The sequence below is a fragment of the Mesoplodon mirus genome, assembly GCF_964341445.2.
Source record: "Mesoplodon mirus genome assembly, chromosome: 5".
Taxonomy (NCBI): Eukaryota; Metazoa; Chordata; class Mammalia; order Artiodactyla; family Ziphiidae; genus Mesoplodon; species Mesoplodon mirus.
Genome location: NC_138980.1, coordinates 73776145 through 73797311, shown reverse-complemented (window position 1 = coordinate 73797311; position 21167 = coordinate 73776145). Strand labels below are relative to the sequence as shown.

The 21167-nt window shown below is 39.3% G+C and overlaps 1 protein-coding gene across 1 annotated transcript in view; it reads right to left on the bottom strand.

Moving 5' to 3' along the window:
• AFF4 (ALF transcription elongation factor 4) overlaps positions 1 to 21167 on the bottom strand; it is a 97950-nt gene that overhangs the window by 11362 nt on the left and 65421 nt on the right. The window contains exons 8-17 of the mRNA XM_082624014.1: positions 20925 to 20979; positions 20297 to 20334; positions 19697 to 19859; positions 18131 to 19048; positions 14644 to 14732; positions 13794 to 14034; positions 10031 to 10125; positions 9354 to 9417; positions 9104 to 9240; positions 8042 to 8113 (exon numbers count right to left, since the gene is read on the bottom strand). Coding sequence (XP_082480140.1) covers positions 8042 to 8113; positions 9104 to 9240; positions 9354 to 9417; positions 10031 to 10125; positions 13794 to 14034; positions 14644 to 14732; positions 18131 to 19048; positions 19697 to 19859; positions 20297 to 20334; positions 20925 to 20979 — 1872 coding nt within the window. The remainder of the gene's footprint in view (positions 1 to 8041; positions 8114 to 9103; positions 9241 to 9353; positions 9418 to 10030; positions 10126 to 13793; positions 14035 to 14643; positions 14733 to 18130; positions 19049 to 19696; positions 19860 to 20296; positions 20335 to 20924; positions 20980 to 21167) is intronic.

Below are 21167 nucleotides of genomic sequence, written 5' to 3'. Positions count from 1 at the left end.
TCAAAACCTTACCCACAGGACACCAACATGTTATTATAACATATGGACTAAAAAAAATCCCTGTGGGGAAATTCCCTGGCAGCCCAGTGGTTAGGACTCAGTGCTTTCACAGCCACGGTCTGGGTTCAATCCCTGGTCAGGAAACTAAGATCACGCAGGCCACGTGGCATGGCAAAAAAAAAAAAATCACTTTGGGGCAGAATCTCTACATCAAATTACAATATAAATAATGTAAAATAGTAAAACTAGGAACTCAACTATGAATATCACAATTCTATACATCTTTATTGGAGTATAATTGCTTCATAATGCTGTGTTAGCTTCTGTCGTACAAAAAGTGAATCAGCCATATGCATACATATATTCTCCATATCCCCTCCCTCTTGAGCCTCCCTCCTACCCTCCCTATCCCACCCCTCTAGGTCATCGCAAAGCATCGAGCTGATCTCCTTGTGCTATGCTGCTGCTTCCCACTAGCTAAATATTTTATTCAGTAGTGTATATATGCCAATGTTACTCTCACTTTGCCTCAGCTTCCCCTCTCCCCCGCCCCATGTCCTCAAGTCCATTCTCTATGTCTCTCTTTATTCCTGCCCTCCCACTAGGCTCATCAGTACCATTTTTTTTTAGATTCCATATATATGCATTAGCATACAGTATTTGTTTTTCTCTTTCTTACTTCACTCTGTATGACAGACTCTAGGTCCATCCACCTCACTACAAATAACTCAATTTCATTTATTTTTATGGTGGAGTAATATTCCATTGTATATATGTGCCACATCTTTTTTATCCATTCACTGTTGATGGACATTTAGGTTCCTTCCATGTCTTGGCTATCGTAAATAGTGCTGCAATGAACATTGGGATACATGTCTCTTTTTGAATTATGCTTTCCTCAGGGTACATGCCTAGTGGTCGGATTGCTGGGTCATATGGTAGTACTATTTTTAGTTTTTAAAGGAACCTCCATACTGTTCTCCATAGTGGCTGTATCAATTTACATTCCCACCACCAGTGCAGAAGGGTTCCCTCTTCACCACACCCTCTCCAGCATTTACTGCTTCTAGATTTTTTGACAATGGCCATTCTGACTCGTGAGAGGTGATACATCATTGTAGTTTTGATTTGCATTTCTCTAATAATTAGTGATGTTGAGCATCTTCTTATGTGCCTCTTGGCCATCCATCTTCTTTGGTAAAATGTCTGTTTAGGTCTTCTGCCCATTTTTTAATTGGGTTGTTTGTTCTTTTGATATTGGGCTGCATGAGCTGTTTCTACATTTTGAAGATTAATCCTTTGTCCGTTGTTTCATTTGCAAACATTTTCTCCCATTCTGAGGGTTGTCTTTTCGTCTTGTTTATGGTTTCCTTTGCTGTGCAAAAGCTTTTAAGTTTAATTAGGTCCCATTTGTTTATTTTTGTTTTTATTTTCATTACTATAGGAGGTGGGTCAAAAAAGATCTTGCTGTGGTTTATGTCAAAGAGTGTTTTTTCCTATGTTTTCCTATAAGAGTTTTATAGTGTCTGGTCTTACATTTTGGTCTTTAATCCATCTGGAGTTTATTTTTGTGTATGGTGTTAGGGAGTGTTCTAGTTTCATCCTTTTACATGTAGCTGTCCAGTTTTCCCAGCACCACTTATTGAAGAGGCTGTCTTTTCTCCATTATATGTTCTTGCCTCCTTTGTTGTAAATCAGGTGACCATATGCACGTGGGTTTATCTCTGGGCTTTCTATCCTGTACCATTAATCTATACTTCTGTTTTTGTGCCAGTATCATACTGTCTTGATTACTGTAGCTTTATGGTATAGTTTAAAGTCGGGGAGCCTGATTCCTCCAACTCTGTTTTTCTTTCTCAAGATTGCTTTGGCTATTCAGGGTCTTTTGTGTTTCCATACGAATTGTAAGATTTTTTGTTTTAATTCTGTGAAGAATGCCATTGGTAGTTTCATAGGGATTGCACAGAATCTGTAGATTGCTTTGGGTAGTATAATCATTTTCACAATATTGATTCTTCCAATCCAAGAACATGGTATATTCCTGCATCTGTTTATGTCATCTTTGATTTCTTACATCAGTGTTTTACAGTTTTCTGAGTACAAATCTTTTGCCTCCTTAGCCAGGTTTATTCCTAGTTATTTTATTCTTTTTGTTGCAATGGTAAATGGGAGTGTTTCCTTAATTTCTCTGAGTTTTCGTTGTTGGTGTATACGAATGCCAGAGATTTCTGTGCATTAATTTTGTATCCTGCAACCTTACCAAATTCATTGATTAGTTCTAGTAGTTTTCTGGTGGCATCTTTAGGATTTTCTATGTATAGTATCATGTATAGTATCTGCAAACAGAGACAGTTCTACTTCTTTTCCAATTTGTATTCCTTTTATTTTTCTTCTCTGATTGCTGTGGCTAGGACTTCCAAAACTATGTTGAATAAGAGTGGGGAGAGTGGACATCCTTGTCTTCTTTCTGATCTTAGTGGAAATGCTTTCAGTTTTTCACCATTGAGTATGATGTTTGCTGTGCGTTTGTCATATATAGCCTTTATTATGTTGAGGTAGGTTCCCTCTATGCCCACTTTCAGGGGAGTTTTTATCATAAATGGGTGTTGAATTTTGTTGAAAGCTTTTTCTGCATCTATTGAGATGATCATATGGTTTTTATTCTTCAGTTTGTTAATATGGTGTATCACATTGATTGATTTGAGTATACTGAAGAATCCTTGCATTCCTGGGATACACCCCACTTGACCATGGTGTATGATCCTTTTAATATGTTGTTGGATTCTGTTTGCTAGTATTTTGTTCAGGGTTTTGTATCTATGTTCATCAGTGATATTGGCCTATAATTTTCTTTTCTTGTGATATCTTTTTCTGGTTTTGTTATCAGGGTGATGGTGGCTTCACAGAACGAATTTGGGAGTGTTTCTCCCTCTGCAATTTTTTGGAAGAGTTTGAGAAGGATCGATGTTAGCTCTTCTCTAAATGTATGATAGAATTCACCTGTGAAGGCATCTGGTCCTGGACTTTTGTTTGTTGGAAGATTTTAAATTACAGTTTCAATTTCATTACTTGTGATAGGTCTGTTTATATTTTCTAATTCTTCCTAGTTCAGTCTTGGAAAATTGTACCTTTCCAAGAATTTGTCCATTTCTTTGTGGTTGTCCATTTTATTGGCATATTGTTTTCAGTAGTCTCTTATAATCCTTTGTATTTCTGCAGTGTCAGTTGTGACTTCTTTCTCATTTCTAATTTTATTGATTTGCATCCTCTCCCTTTTTTTCTTGATGAGTCTGGCTAAGGGTTTATCAATTTTGTTTATCTTCTCAAAAAACCAACTTTTAGTTTCTATTTGTTTGTTTGTTTATTTATGGGCTTCATTGGGTCTTTGTTGCTGTGTACAGGCTTTCTTTAGTTGTGGCGAGCGGGGGCTACTCTTTGTTGTGGTGTGTAGGCTTCTCATCATGGTGGCTTCTCCTGTTGCGGACCACGGGCTCTAGGTGCGCGGGCTCTGTAGTTGTAGCTCACAGGCTCTAGAGCATAGGCTCAGTGGCTCACAGGGCTTAGCTGCTCCGCGGCACGTGGGATCTTCCTGGACCAGGGATCGAACCCATGTCTCCTGCATTGGCAGGCAGATTCTCAACCACTGCGCCACCAGGGAAGTCCCCAACTTTTAGTTTTATTGATCTTTGCTACTGTTTTCTTCGTTTCTATTTCATTTATTTCTGCTCTGATCTTGATTTCTTTCCTTCTACTGACTTGGGGTTTTCTTTGTTGTTCTTTCTCCAGTTGCTTTAGATATAGAGTTAGATTGTTTATTTGAAATTCTTCTTGTTACTTGAGGTGAGACAGAATTGCTATAAACTTCCCTCTTAGAACTGCTTTTGCTGAGTCCCATAGGTTTTGGGTTGTCACGTTTTCATTGTTATTTGTTCCCATGTATTGTTTTATTTCTTATTTGATTTCTTCAGTGATCTCTTGGTTACTGAGTAGCACACTGTTTACCCTCCAGCTATTAGTGTTTTTTACAGTTTTTTTCCTGTAACTGATTTCCAATCTCATAGCGTTTGTGGTCAGAAAAATGCTTGATATGATTTCAATTTTCTTAAATTTTCCAAGGCTTGATTTGTGACCCAAGATGTGATCTATCCTGGAGAATGTACCGTATCCACTTGAGAAGAAAGTGTATTCTGCCACTTTAGGGTGGAATGTTCTATAAACATCAACTAAACCTATCTGGGCTATTGTGTCATTTAAAGCTTGTGTTTCCTTATTTATTTTCTGTTTGGATGAGCTGTCCATTGGTGTAAGTGAGGTGTTAAAGTCCCCTACAATTATTGTGTTCCTGTTGATTTCCCCTTTCATAGTTGTTAGCATTTGCCTTATGTATTGAGGTGCTCCTATGTTGGGTACATAAACATTTATAATTGTTATATCTTCTTCTTGGATTGATCCCTTGATCTTCATGTAGTGTCCTTCCTTATCTCTTGTAACAATCTTTATTTTAAAGTCTATTTTATCTGATATGAGTATTGCTACTCCAGCTTTCTTTTGATTTCCATTTGCATGGATTATCTTTTTCCACCCCTTCACTTTGCCTGTATGTGTCCCTAGGTCTGAAGTGGGTCTCTTGTAGACAGCATACATATGGGTCTTGTTTTTATATCCATTCAGCCAGTCTGTGTCTTTTGGTTGGGGCATTTAATCCATTTACATTCAAGGTTATTATTGATATGTATGTTCCTATTACCATTTTCTTAATTGTTTTGGGTTTGTTTTTGTGGGTTTTTTTCTTCTCTGTGTTTTCCACTTAGAGAAGTTCCTTTAGCATTTGTTGTAAAGCTGGTTTGGTGGTGCTGAATTCTCTTAGCTTTTGCTTGTCTGAAGAGCTTTTGATTTCTCTGTTGAATCTGAATGAGACCCTTGGTGGGTAGAGTAATCTTGGTTGTAAGTTATTCTCTTTCATCACTTAAGTATATCCTGCCACTCCCTTCTCCCCTGCAAAGTTTCTGCTGAAATCTCAGCTGATAACCTTATGGGGATTCCTTTGTATGTTATTTTTTGCTTTTCCCTTGCTGCTTCTAATATTTTTTCTTTGAATTTAATTTTTGTTAGTTTGATTAATACATGTCTTGGTGTGTTTCTCCTAGGGTTTATCCTGTATGGCACTCTCTGCGCTCCCTGGACTTGGGTGACTATTTCCTTTCCCATGTTAGGGAAGTTTTCCACTATAATCTCTTCAAATATTTTCTCAGATCCTTTCTTTTTCTCTTCTGCTTCTGGGATCCCTATAATTCAAATGTTGGTGCATTTAGTGTTGTCCCAGAGGTCTCTGAGATTGTCTTCAATTCTTTTCATTCTTTTTTCTTTATTCTGTTCCTTGGCAGTTACTTTCACCATTCTGTCTTCCAGCTCACTTATTTGTTCTTCTGCCTCAATTATTGTTACTGAATCAGTATTTTTCATTTCAGTTATTGTGTTGTTCATCTCTGTTTGTTTGTTCTTTAGGTCTTCTAGATCTTTGTTAAACATTTCTTGTATTTTCTCAATCTGTGCCTCCATTCTATTTCCGAGATTCTGGATCATCTTTACTATCATTACTCTGAATTCTTTTTCAGGTAGATTGCCTATTTCCTCTTCATTTATTTGGTCTTGTAGGTTTTTACCTTGCTCCTTCATCTGTGACATATTTTTTTTGCTGTCTCTTTTTTTTTTTCTTTTGATGGTTGGGACTGTTTTCCTGTCTACTGGTTGTTTGGCCTGAGGCTTCCAGCACTGGAGTTTGTAGGCTGTTGGGTAGAGCTGGGTCTTGGTGCCGAGATAAGGACCTTTGGGAGACCTCCCTCTGATGAATATTCCCTGGGGTCTGAGGTTCTCTGTTAGTCCAGTGGTTTGGACTCAGAGCTCCCACAGTAGGAGCTTTGGCCAAATCCCCAGCTCATGAACCAAGATCCCGCAAGCCATGCAGGGTGGCAAAAAAAAAAAAAAAAAAAGAGCAGAGCAATAACAAAGAGTGAAAAATAAAATTAGACCAGGAAACTAACAGATATGTTAGAAAGAGTATAAAAATAAAAATACAGATGAGGGCTTCCCTGGTGGTGCAGTGGTTGAGAATCCGCCTGCTGATGCAGGGGACATGGGTTCGTGCCCCAGTCTGGGAAGATCCCACATGCCGCGGAGCGGCTAGGCCCGTGAGCCATGGCCGCTGAGCCTGCGCATCCGGAGACTGCTCCGCAACGGGAGAGGCCACAATAGTGAGAGGCCCACGTACCGCGAAGAAAAAAAAAATACAGATGAAACAACAATCGGAAGGTAAAACAGAACCACAATAGTAAAAAAGGGGGAAAAGAAAAAGAGAAAAGGCCTTGGCTGTGTGGGTGGGGCTTAGGCAGGGGTGGGGTTTTTAGGCTGTGGGCAGGGCCTATGTTTAGGACCCACAGGGCTGGAAAAGCGTGTGTGGGCGGGGGTCGGACCTAGGCTCAACAAAACAGAAGGGGTCCAGGCGTGCCTCTGGTTTGCCTCGAGTGGGCGGGGCAAATGCCCTCCTCACCTCTCCTGCTCCTCAGGTCCTGGAGGATCCCTCCCACTTGCCTCTCCTGTTCTCTCCCGCCTCCCTCCTATGCTCCCAGGACCCACAGGGCCTGCGAGGGGGCTTTGGAGGGTCGGGGACCCAGCCTGGGAGCCCAGCAGGTTTCCTACGCTGAGTGGGCAGGGCAAAGCCCTCTGCACCTCTCCTGCTCCTCTGGTCCTGGAGGGTCCCCCCAACTGCCTCTCCTGTTCTCCCCCACCCTCCCTCCTATGCCCCCAGGACCAACACAGCCCGGAGCGGGCCTCTTAGGGCATAGGATCTGGCCTGAGAGCTGGGCAGGCTTCCCAGGCCAACAGGGCAGGGGAAACGCTAGGTGCACCCCCCACTGATCCAAGCCCCCGAGGGTCCCTCCAGGCGTGGGAACCCCTCCCCAATCCCAGCCACCCCTCAGCGGCGTGGTCCTGTCCCGCCTCCACTTCTCCTCTCCCCTCAGTCCCCCCACGTCCTACCCGGTCGCTTGGGGGTTCCTCCCATCTCCTTGGGCGTCAAAGTCTCCCGCCAGCGTCCGGCAGGCACCCTAGTTGTGGGGAGACGCTAACTCTGTGTCTTCCCATGCCGCCATCTTGACTCCTGGCTCTGAATATTACAATTCTGATGTAACATATATAAACCCAACGTGGCTCAAAGGCCCTGCATGATCATCACTGCCTACCTCTCCAGTTACTTTCACTTACTTCTCCCTGTCTTTTAGTTCCTTGACAGAAAGTTTCCAGTTTCTTTCCACTATCCAGCTGTGTACATGTTTTCTCTACCTAAGGATTAAGTATCCCTACATTTTACCATTATAGTTACATAAACTTTTGCTTCAAAGTACTTAATTCATATACTTGTGTGGTTATTTGATTAATTTCTGTTTTTTCACACTAGACACTAGACTCCATGACAAATAGGACCAGTCAGTTTTTCCCAAGGCTGCACTCCCAGTTGTTAAACATGTGCCAGGTAAAGTATATACCCACAACAAATAAACTATCTTTCTGGGAACAAGGAAACAAACCATATTCTTTATCCTGAGCAAGCTAGATGTTTGCTCCCTAACGTAAGGTATATGAATATGTAAACGGAGAGAGAGGCTACCAAAAGAAGAGCCTGGATTTTTTATAGTGTCCACCTTTACTTCAATACACAACAGAAGTCTGAGAGTAATAAAAATAAACTATAGTTAAAAAAAAAAAAAACCCAGAGCCTGAAAAAGTGACCACTTAAGACAACAGAAAGTTCTAACCTCAGTCCCCCTCTACCATGGCTTTTCCCAAGAGGGCAATGGATCAGAGACTCACAGCAACTAAAATATTTCTGAAGGAATTCTGAGTTATTTTCTACTTTACCCATCAAGAACAGATTTATGACTGAGTTATGGAAGGAAGATTCAAGGATAACTTTCAGAAGAACATAGCACAATTCATTATGAAACTGCTTTGTCATCTAGCAGAGGCTAAAACACACAACACTTACCAAAGTACTGTGAGTCTTTTATCTGCAGCTGTGGCATCTGGTGCCAAGTAATTCTTTAGCTTCATGGTGTATCTGTGAGAAAATATAAGAAACAAATGACACAAAATATAATACTTCATCTGTCTTATGACCTCCTTAGTCCTCTAAACATTAGAATCAAACCTAAATAAAGGCAAAAATACCCACTGAAGCAGAGGTCCTCAACCCCTGGGCCACAGACCGGTACTGATCTGTGGCCTGTTAGGAACTGGGCAGCACAGCAGGAGGTGAGCAGTGGGCGAGCGAGCGAAGCTTCATCTGTATTTACAGCTGCTCCCCATAATTCGCATTACCTCCTGAGCTCCTCCTCCTGTCAGATCAGCAGCGGCATTAGATTCTCATAGGAGCATGAACCCTACTGTGAACTATGCATATGCGGGATCTAGGTTGTGTGCTCCTTATGAGAATCTAATGCCTGACGATCTGAGGTGGAGCTGAGGCGGTGATGCTAGCACTGGGGAGCGGCTGCAAATACAGATTATCATTAGCAGAGAGGTTTGACTGCACAGAGACCATAATAAATCAGCTGCTTGCAGACTCATATCAAAACCCTACCAGTGAGTGGCAAGTGACAATTAAGCTGCATCTTACAGAGTAGACGGGACATAAGCAACACACTTTGGGTGTCACTGTCTCCCATCACCCCCAGATGGGACCACCTAGTTGTAGGAAAACAAGCTCAGGGCTCCCACTGATTCTGCATTATGATGAGTTCCATAATTATATCATTAAATATTACAATGTAATAATAATAGAAATAAAGTGCACAATAATGTAATGTGCTTGAATTGTCCCCAAACCATCTCCCACTGCCAGTCCGTGGAAAAATTGTCTTCCACGAAACCAGTCCTTGGTGCCAAAAAGGTTGGAGACTGATGCACTGAAGTGTCTAGTTTTCCTTATCCAAGGACAATAAAGGACTAAGGATCCTCTTTAGCTTTACTGTATATAACTATATTAGTCTTTTCCTAGAAGGACCAGAGAAATATTATTGCCAGTGATGTGGCAAGTCTTCCCACTTACTTGATGAGCTCCACTGTCTCTGAATACATAAGGAATGGGGATTTAGATTCCTGAGCATTTTTCTCTAATGCATTCCCACATTCAATGAAAGATACCACAGCATCAAGATAGTATACAGCTTTCTCAAACCTATCAGACTGAAGAAAGGAGAATAAAGGTAAATGAGAGCCACACTGATGTACTATGAGAACAAATGAAGATTTAAGTTAATTTGATTAAATATATAAATGTGAGGAGAATATTTACATACCAATGCATCTGCATTGTGTTTTAGCTTTTTTGCTTCTTGTAAATAATGGTCTGCTGAATAATTTCTGCAATGTAAATTTTTATTATAAGTAAAACGGTAAATATTTTCATGATACTAGTTCACTTTAGTCTCTAATATTCCTCAGTTTTCGTGTCCTCAAGTAAAGAAAATGAACTATTACTAAACATTCAATTCAGTTTTTTCTGATGAACATTTAAATTGGGTTAAGAGCATAAATCATTTTGGCCAACTTGGCAAATTTTCTACTAGGAAAACAGAAATCAAACTCCCTAGTATTAACTGCTAACTTACCCAAGTTGTTTGAAAGATTGAGAGTAAATAAAATGTGGGTAGGAAAAATAACCTTTTATCAAAATGGAGGGAAAAAAAGCAACATTGCTCTTACTTATTAAAGAAAGCCCTTATTTTAAACAGTAAAGTCAGCAGCAGTAAGATTCTACTGGAAGGTACATTATTCACATTCCCCATGAGAATCATGGAGTTAATAAGTTAAAAGAGCAATACTTGGACTAGTAGGTGCCTTTCAAATTAAAATCTGAATATTCTGTGATCACAACACAATCAATTCTTCTGGTCACTGACAGAAATTAAAATGAGTTTTTTATATGCTGACTGGAATGATTTCTTTTATGCATAAAGAATCATATTTATCTCACCTGTCGTCAAAGGCAAGCTTCGTTCTCCGGGGCTTAGAAGCATCAGGAGTTGGTGTAGATGGAGGACAGTTAGAAGAGCTATTTGGAGCCTTTTCCTGACCAAAAAAATATATGTAACTTTGTTGAAAATTGTGAGATTAAAATTAAAAGTATTTGAGACAGTGGTTAAAAAGCAAAGAAAATTCCATTGCCTTTGGTAATTAATTTCCTTGTTATAAAATATTACAATTTCAGAAGGTAAATGTCCTTTTTATGGAATGAGCCCATTTTACATAACCAAAAATATTATTTATAATATCAGGGGTCTACTATGTGCCAGGCACTGACCCTGGCACTTGTAAAAACATAAGGAAGACACAAACCTATTATCAATATAGCAGTACTACTTAAGACAAAATTTACTGGTAATAAATGGTCGATGAAAACAACAATAATATCTAACATCTACTATGTGCCTACTACTTACTAGGCATTCAGTTAACCAAGTACTTAGCACAATGATTAATCCTTCAACAACCCTATGAAATAGGTACTGCTATTAGGATAGAATAAAAAGTAGTCTCAAGGAGGCTGAGTAACTTGTCCAAGTTCAAACAGCTTTTAAGCAGTATTCCTGGAAACTCGGCTTCCAGTTTCTCAGATTTCAACCAGATCTCTCAGATTTCAAAAGCCTGGACAGGGACTCCCCTGGTGGTCCAGTGGCTAAGACTCCATGCTCCCAGTGCAGGGGGCCCGGGTTTAATACCTGGTCAGGGAATTAAGATCCCACATACTGCAACTACTGACCCCGAGTGCTGCAACGAAGACCCAGCGCAGCCAAAAAAGGAGCCTGGACACTTTCTTAAATTTTATTCTGCCTCCTATCAACATGTCCATCCTGTCTCCTATCAACACAGACCTCTATGCAATGGCTATGACCCTGTCCTCCCAACTGCTTCCCCATCCAGCCCTATGACACAATAATATATATTTTATTACTTCTGCTTAAAATCTATTTTTAAAAAAACATGTAACCATTTTTTTTTCTTTTCTTGTAAGAGTCCTTCAGTTCCACCCATTACAGCTTCCTTCAAGAATGAAAATAAAAGCCCTGAGATTTGAGAAAATGCTAAGCTCTTTACGCAGTCTGCATGTTTATGAAATGGCTTCCTAAATACTGTTGCAATCTAACATTACTTGGACAGCTTTCCCTCTGTGTTTTATAAACAGATCTACAAATGCCTAAGTTTATTGATGGAAAACTGAAGTTTCTGAAAATAAAAAAAGAAATTACTATGTGTGGTAAGAGATGCTAACTAGACTTACTGCGGTGATTGTTTTGCAATATATACATATACGTAATCACTATGTTGTACACCTGAAACTAATATAATGTTATATATCAACTATATCTCAATTAAAAAAAAACTGGAAGAACTTCTCTCAGTGAACAATAGGACAAACTGACAAAATATCAGTCAGCGTATAGAAGGTGTGAAAACATGATTAATCTAATTGAATTATATAGCTCCCTGTCCCCAATTCATGTGGAAGACACAGTCTTTTCAAACAAATATAGAACATTACAAAAATCTACTGTATACTATGCTCTTTTATGAAGCACCTCTTAACAAATATCAAAAGACTACTACACGCAGATCACTTTCCAGCCCCACTGCAACTAAGGTAGAAGTACTAACCAAAAGACAACAAGAAAATCTCTACATTTGGAAAGTGAGTAACACACGTTTAAAAACTCTGGGATCAAAGATGAAATCAGAAAGGAAATTAAAAAACATTTTAAACTGAGTTATAAAAATATTGTATACCAAATCTTGAAGATGCAGGTAAAGTAGTATTTAGAGGAAAATATATAGTCTAACTGCTTATATTAGAATATTAGAGAAAAAGGACTGAAAATTAATTTTAAAAAACTTGAGCTAGGTATCCATCTTTAAAAGTTATTAAACAGAACAGCAAAACAAAAGGAAATTAAAAGGAAATTATAAAGCATGTAAGTTAATGAAACAGAAAAACAAAAATAAACTACAGAGAATAAAGACAAAGAAAGGTTGTTTTTTTGAAAAGACAAGTAAAAGTGATAAGTCTCTCATGAGACTGATCAAGGAAAAGAGAAAGATGGCTCAGAAAACTAATACTAAAAATAAAAGAGGATCATAAGTAGCAATATTATAGATATTAAAAACATGAGACTATAATTAACAAAATTTATGCCAGCATATTTCAAAAATTTGATATCATCAAATATCTAGAAAAACAAAATTAAAATTATATGTAATTTTGGTTTTTCACGTTATCTAATTTTTCTTTAGTTGATATGAGAAAGAGCATATTTTCTAAGTTAATTATAGAATTTTCTTTAATAAACTCATATATAATTGCCTAAACTGGAAACTGCCAAGACTAACATTAACAATTTTAACAACTGTTAAGTGCCATAAGATCTTGAAATCAAAGGGGTCAGGGCCAATACATTTTATATTTTGTTGATAACAGCAAAGAACCAAATAACTACATTTGATCCAAATGTTTCCTCATTATCCAGAAAGTTAAACACTGGATAAAACACAAAACAAGTAAGATACAAATCCCTGCTTTCAAGAACCTGACAAACCAATAAGGAAGAGACACAGAGAGTGTTACCTATGAGCTAACAGAAGCCAAATGAGCAGGTGAGCTCACTTAATGAGTGCATTTAAAGTGAGAGAGAGAGAGAGACAGAAAGACAGAGAGAGACAGAGACAGAGACAGAGACAGAGAGAGGGAGAAGAGATTTAAAGAAAGAAGCACACAGGCCTGAAATCCTACAGTTCCAGGATGGGAAATGGAGAAAGAGCCAGTCAGGAGGTAGACAGAGAACTGGGACAGTGAAAGAGGCCAAGAGGACAGGTTCCTCGAGGGCACGAGGACTAACTCTCTAAACTACTACGGAAGGGGGTCCAGCAGGAGAAAAAGTCTTCTGTATATCTTAACAGAGATGTTCACCATTTAAATTACCTCAAAATTTGAAAAATTTAATTACCACATTTAATAAGCACAACTAACTGCCTTTAACAGTCAATTTTTTTCAACCCCCTTAGTCTCTGTTTATTTAAGTCACAAATAATTCAGTAAATTATATACTTAAAAATCTAGGTATTTTCTTAATTTTGTCAGGTAGTTTGCTCCTGATCAGAACACTTTAGAAAGCAATACAAATAACCTGGTAAACAAATTCAGGGTGAGAGCCTCAAGTATAGCCTTGAAAAAGCTTCTTTGATCTAATTACATACCCACAAACATTAACAGTATTCCCCTACATTATGATCATGCTCTAGAAATAATTCCAGTGGTAGCTCAGCTAAAGAAATTTTTTCTTCATGAAACCAAATGGTTGCTTTATCACTTTATAAATAGTATAACTTGCTTGTAAAATCTAATTCTAAAAAATCCAAAGTCCATTTAAAACCATAGATAAGAACCCAATCAGAACAACTGGAGCTATTTACAAATTTGATCATAATCAACTGTTTTTCCATAACCAACTTTTCCAATTATGGGTTTCTATGCTAACGAATATGCATATGGCCAGATGACTTCATTCCTTTCATGGTCTCAGATCACTGCACAAGTTTATTAACAAGATTATGACATTTTGAGAGTAAAAATGCACAGGTCTATAAAATAAAGACGTTTACAAAATTTTCAAAGCACAGTGTCACCTTGGAGAAGTCACATGGCAAGGAGATTTTTCTTCAAAAGGCTCAAGCCCCCAATGCCTTACCTTGACCTCCTTAGAGCTACTGGAAGTCTTCCCTTCAGTCCTCTTCTGCTTTGATGTGGAGGAACTGTTTTTGCTGCTGCTGCTGTTTTCCTTGTTGCTGTTATTACTTGACTTTAAGGAAGAAGACTGACTAATAGTCCTCTTCCGAGAGCCATGCTCTGTTTTTGGATCTTTTGAAGGAACAGGCCCAGCAGGAGAAGGCAACAAATCTTTTTCTTTAGCAGCACTCTGTTTAGATGACCTGCCAAACCAAACAAATGCCCTCATTTCTCCACACGGTCACACAGGAGTGATGGATTTTTTCCACTTGACTTTGCCTGCTTTCAAGACAAATTTGTTTTTCCCTATTTGATTACTAGAACACATGATTTCTGCAAAACAAAATAAAACTGTAAATTTCATGAGGGCAGACATCTTGTCTGGTGTTTCCCCCCATCATGGTTGTATACCCAGTGCCTAAACCTTGGCCTGCCACACAAGTATTCAATAAATAGCGGTTGAATAAATTAACAAAAAGATGAATGGTGAATGATGATATTAATGCTCGTAAGTCTCCTGCAAGTTATACCTAAGCTTGTCACCGAGCCTGAAAGTGGTAAAGCTTTACTTTAATTCTTATCCTATAAATACCTCCTATTCCACTAAAAAAAGGAGAGAGGAAGATGTGACCGAATCTTAATTGCTTTTCATCCCAATTAGCTAAAAGCAAAACCTCCCACTCCTTGGTATATGACTGTGTATAGATGTGTATGGCATATACTTACTAAAAGGAACATTCTAAGAGCATGTTAGAAAGTACCCAATAGCAAATAACAGATTGACACACATGTAACATGTTTTGCAAACGTACTCTTTGTTGCTGGATGGCTTGTGGCCTGCCGAATTCTTGTCTTCCGTTTTGGGTTTCTTGCTCTCATTGGCTCTGTTATCATCTTCATTCTGCATGAAAAAAAGAAAAAAAGCAGCTAGGTTTGATTTCTATTCATCAAATTTCAGTTTCCAGTACTAGTTACCCTCAAACAGTTTATCTCTGATAAACTTCAGAAAGAAGATAAATGTGAAGTAAAAGAATTCATTTAAACGATGTTCAATAAATTAGGTTTTAAGTCTGAGAAAGAGCCTCCTATTTTAGATAAGAAGAGCTGAAATGCTGCAACAGTCTTTTAGTGGCACCTTTTCAGCCTAATGATTTGGGGAGGGCTGGGGATGAGATTATAATTCGGATATAATTCACATACCATAAAATTCCCTTTAAAAGTACACAATTCGATGGCTTTTAGCATATCCACAAAGTTGTACAACCATCACCACAATCAATTTTAGAATATTTTCATTATCTCAAAAAGCACCCTGTTCTCCACTGGCAGTCACTCCCCATTCCCTCCACCCTCAGATCCGGCAATCACTAATTTACACATTTTGTCTTTATGGATTTGCCTATTCTACACATTTCATAAAGTGTAATCATACAATATGTGTGGCCTTTGTGTCTGGCTCCCTTCACTTAGCGTATTTTTAAGGTTCATCTATGTTGTAAGATTTGTCAATACTTTATTTCTTTTTATGGCTGAATATATGGCGGTATGGATATACCACATTTTATTTATCCATTCATCAACTGAGTTGTTTCTACTTTTCAAGTACAGGTTTTTGTATGGACATGTTTTCACTGTTCTTGGGTATATACCTATGAGTGCAACTGCTGGGTCATAAGGTAATACTACATATTTACTTTGTGAGGAACTGCTAAACTATGTTCCAAAGTGGCTACATCATTTTACATTCCCACCAGCACTGCAGTTCTCCATATCTTCACCAGTACTTGTTACTGTCCATCTTTTTGCTTATAGACAAGCCTAAAGATTTTTGAAAAACTTTTTTGCTGGGGCTTCCCTGGTGGTGCAGTGGTTGAGAGTCCGCCTGCCGATGCAGGGGACACGGGTTCGTGCCCCGGTCCGGGAAGATCCCATATGCCGCAGAGCAGCTGGGCCCGTGAGCCATGGCCGCTGGGCCTGCGTGTCCGGAGCCTGTGCTCTGCAACGGGAGAGGCTGCAACAGTGAGAGGCCCGCGTACCGCAAAAAAAAAAAAAAAAAAAAATTTTTGCTGAAACAGAAGCTATGGGTGTGTCTATAATCCCCAAGCTACTTGCTTGATGAATTTAAGATTTCCTATTGACTTAAATATCAGGGCACGAATATTGCAAACTTTCTGCCATAACAAAAGAATTTGTTCCCATACACAAATGATTAAAGTTGGACATGTGAAAACATGAGAAAAAGGAATCCACATTCTTCATTATCCTTGGCTTGGTCTCTTCTCAGTACTATCTGCTGTATCCTCAGGAACTGCCCCTGACACTTAATTTTACCAAAGCAGCAAATCTCAAAAATCATCACTGGGAATTCCCTGGCGGTCTAGTGATTAGGACTTGGCACTTTTACTGCGGGGGCCAGGTTTGATCCCTGGTCAGGGAACTAAGATCCCGCAAGATGCGGGATCATCACCCAGTTTCCTGGTGATATACATACATTTTATAAAATCAAAATTTGACTCATAGGTATTGATATAAAAAACCTGTGAGGGGGCTTCCCTGGTGGCACAGTGGTTGAGAGTCCACCTGCCAATGCAGGGGACACGGGTTCATGCCCCGGTCAGGGAAGATCCCACATGCTGCAGAGCGGCTGGGCCCGTGAGCCATGGCTGCTGAGCCTGTGCATCCGGAGCCTGTGCTCCGCAACGGGAGAGGCCACAACAGTGAGAGGCCTGCATACCGCCAAAAAAAAAAAAAAAAAACCTGTGAGGAATATATGCCAGTGAGATGTGGGGGAGGGAAGGAGATATGGGCCACTTTTTAGAGGAAGGGGATTTTTTATTGTAAGTTATATATATTGTAAAATTTTAAACAAAAGAGTAAAAAAGACTCACTTTCTATATTATATTTTAAATGTTTGAAAATTTTACAAAGAACATGTAATATCTTTTAAAGACAAAAGGACCATTTTTTTTATTCCATAAGAAACACCTTAGTTTTTTTTTTTTTTTTTGCTGTACGCGGGCCTCTCACCGTTGTGGCCTCTCCCGTTGCGGAGCACAGGCTCCGGACGCACAGGCCCAGCGGCCATGGCTCACGGGCCCAGCCGCTCCGCGGCATATGGGATCCTCCCAGACCGGGGCACGAACCCGTATCCCCTGCATCGGCAGGCGGACTCTCAACCACTGCGCCACCAGGGAGGCCCTGGAAACACCTTAGTTTTTTAAAGAGCAGAACCTATCATATACAAGCTCTTATTTCATGTAATTCTATTAATTAAATCCCATAACCAAGTCCAGCAATCTGAGGCTGCGGGCTCTAGAGTCTAGCAGCTCTAAACAGCTTACTAGTTGAATAAAGTATCCCTTTACTAAAACAATGGAAGTGCATTAGCTATAGCACTGCAAGTAGTAAGCTTCAGTTTTCTAGAAATTCAAATTTAAAAAATCTTCAACTTCTAGGGCTTCCCTGGTGGCGCAGTGGTTGAGAGTCCGCCTGCCGATGCAGGGGACGTGGGTTCATGCCCCGGTCCGGGAGGATCCCACATGCCGCGGAGCTGCTGGGCCAGTGAGCCATGGCCGCTGAGCCTGCACGTCCGGAGCCTGTGCTCCTCAACAGGAGAGGCCACAACAGTGACAGGCCCGCGTACCACAAAAGAAAAAAAAAAAAAAAAAAAAAAGTGTGACTTGGTCTGGGTGTAAGAGAGAAAAAAGTGTTAGGGACTGTGACAACCTGAAGAGTAAATAATCCCAACTAAAGACAATGAAAACCAAAATTTTAAGAATGTTGTGAAGGCCAGTTTGCAATTTCTGCTTCACTCTCACCTCTATACTGGCCAGCACACATCATGAACAGAAGCACTGGCTCATTTCTTATTTGATTAGAAACTATAATTCTTTTTTTTTTTTTGTGGTACGCGGGCCTCTCACTGTTGTGGCCTCTCCCGTTGTGGAGCAAAGGCTCCAGACGCGCAGGCTCAGCGGCCATGGCTCACGGGCCCAGCCGCTCCGCGGCATGTGGGATCTTCCCAGACCGGGGCATGAACCTGTGTCCCCTGCATTGGCAGGCGGACTCTCAACCACTGCGCCACCAGGGAAGCCCCCTATAATTCTTTACTAAAGGAGACAGGCAGAGGCAGAGTGGTCTTCAAGAGACTCTTGTGTCTGTAGCTTCATTGGGGCTTTAGGCTCATCTCTATTTTCCCTCATAGCTGACTCAACTAGCTATTTTTTGGCTTACTGAGATTTCCATTGCATTTTAGATGCTGATGTTCAAAAAACAACAACAACAAAACCCTTTACAAACCTTATGTTTCCTTTTGCCTTTGTTGGAAACTTTTTCTGAGGCTTGTTTCTGAGCCTCTCTTGTGTGCTTTTCTGGAACATTTTTCTTTTCCCCCTTGGGTGTCTCTGTTTCTTTGTAAGGCTTTCCTGGTATTCTAGTCAAGAGATTCAGGTCAATCTTCACAATAAGTGGATACCTGTCATCAGGCTCACTGAGGGGTGAAAGAAGTTCCTTCTCTTCCATAGGAGAGAACATTCGTTGCCGAAAAAAGCTATCTTCTTCCTCCACTGAGGAGGGCTTAACAGGAGTCCTATTACTCTCAGGGTACTTAGGAGTTTGTGAGGAAGGAGGAAGGCTCTCGCTTTCATCCGAATCTGAGGATGAGGTATCTGTTTCTATGATTTCCCTTGATTTCTGGGAAGATTTACTTGTTGACTTGTATTTCTTTTTCTCTGCTGAAGGTCGAGGGGAAGATTTGGACTCCTTTTTTATATTGGGTTTCCTTGAGCCTTTGGTAGCTGCTTTGTGTCTGCTGGAGGGCATGCTGGTAGCCATGTCTACAGGGGTTTCACTCTCTATCTTCAGGCCTCCGCGGGGCTCTTCAGCAGCTGCCTTCTCAGTCTTTTTGGGTTGTTTTTTGCCTACAGTTCTCCTCTGTGTTGTGCTGTCACTCTGTGCAGGAGACTTCTGCCTCCCACGCCCACTCTCTGATCCCTTTTGGACAGTTTTGGAGTCTCGTCCAGGAGTAGCAGAACTTGTTTCTTTAGGACCACCTGGATCAGTATAGCTATTCCCTGTGCCCTGTTCTCGGCCTTCCTTTTTATAGCCTTGAGATGATGGGATATTACTGTCCACAGAAGAAGCTGGTGACACTTTATGTGGGTTCACTTTATTCAGCCAATTATCAAGTTGCCATTTGTTTGTGGGTGGTGGTTCAGGCTGAAAAACAGAGAAAGAAGTATGCTTTTTCAGTACTGAAACTTTCTCCTTCCTTTAAAATCTCGAGGAAGAGGGAAAAACATAATGCCTAATGCCACAAAGGCATTTGTCTTTCATTGTTCTGAATGAACCAAAGCAAAAGGCTAAAAATACTAATAGCTTTAATCACTTGAATGAGAAGATAGACTTAATGTTATATATAGCCTTTAATTACTGAATATCCCTGTCAGGAATCCAAATGACCATACAGTACATTTAATTCCAGAAAGTAAACAAATGATGTAAGTACCATAGAGATTTTTAACAACATTTTATCAACCTACAGTGAAATTATACTATTTAAGACTTTTTTCACCATAACTAAATAACATTACCGGGTTGAAACAAAAATAAAACCCAAAGTAAATAAATCCAATATTTTAGTGACCTGAAATATGACTGCAAATAGTCCCTAATCTAGACCAAATATGTTCACATAACAAGGACACTGAAGTATTTAAATTTCCTCCAAGATACACGGTTCAGTTTCTTTTTGTCAGAATATGTAATCTTCTTTTCTTCGTTTTTATATTTGAAACTAGTCTTAACTGGCCATCACCAGGGGCCTTCAGAGGGCCTATGGAAGGCACCCCCCTGCCCCCCTCTCACCTCAGGAGATGCACTCTGGGATGGCTCATTTGCCTCACTGTCACTGGAACTACTTTCACTCTCTGAGTCAGATCCAGAGCTGCTTTCAGATCCACTGTGGCTGCTGGAATCATCCCTGGAGTTATCTGCCCCTTCACTATTATGGTGTGAAGGTTCAGAGTTACTAAAAGAGATAAAACATATAAATGACCCCAAAATTTTTTTTTAGAGGGACAACAGGTAAGCATTCAAATCTGACAATGAACTTTATTTAAAATGTTTATTATTTGTTAAGCTCTTATAATTCTATGAATCTAGAACTTCATTATGAATCTAGAACTTCATTATAAATGAAATAAATACTTCCTTAAAAAATATCTGAAATGCGGCTCAGCCATTAGTACTTACCTTTAAAAAAGTTTTGCTGTGGTATAAATTACACACCATAAAATTCACCCATTTGAAGTATACAATCCAATGATTTTTAGTTAATTTACAGAGTTGTAAAACTGCCATCACAATCGATAATATTTACTTCATAAGGTCAATTACTCTATCACTACACTGTTATCAGATTGACCATTCCACTCTAAATAAAACAAGAAATAAAAGGATGCCTACCTTCCAGGTGTACTCCTTGGCATTGTCTTATCACAATCCTAAAATTAAAACATGAGAGGAAATCTGTGAATGAATAAATAGTACTCTATCTGCTTGATGTGAACAATATCTGAAATCTTAATAGAAAAACTGGTTTCTCTAATGTATGCATCAATGGTCACTTAACACTTACAAAAATACTGTTTTTACCTAAAGAATAATTTCCAGGGTAAGATTAAAAGCTGTGTTAATAGTTCTTCTTGTAAACAAATCTCATGCTTCACTAGTATATTCTGATATATGCTAAGTATTAAGAAAAAGCCAGGGGTGGGAGGGAGGGAGATGCATGAGGGAAGGGATGTGGGAACAGATGTATATGTATGACTGATTCACTTTGTTATAAAGCAGAAACTAATAAAAAATAAATAAATAAATAAATAAATAAATAAAAAGAAAAAGCCAGTTTTTTTAAAATAAGAAAAAAATGGAGGTTTAAAGACAAAGTGGAAAACTGTAACATTTAGTGTCAGACAGCAGGAAGGAACTTATTTTAAATAACTGAATCATAGGTATTATTCAATTATAATTCTTTTAAAATACAATGAAAACACTGTATGAAACTGGCAAAATTATATAGTAGTAGACACACCTGTTCCCCATCACTGTCTTCACTGCTGCTTAGTTTTAAGTCATCTTTTAACATACTAAAAGGAAAAGGCAGAAAGGATTATTATTTTTGGAACTTCATCATGGCATACCAGAGTATTAAATATCTACCAATAATTCTAGGAATAATCACTGTGGTAGCCAAAGATTTACTTGAAAAATAAAGAAAACAACAAGTCTTACTCTATCTGGTTTGGTGTACATCTAGAGTAAAAAATTAAGAAAG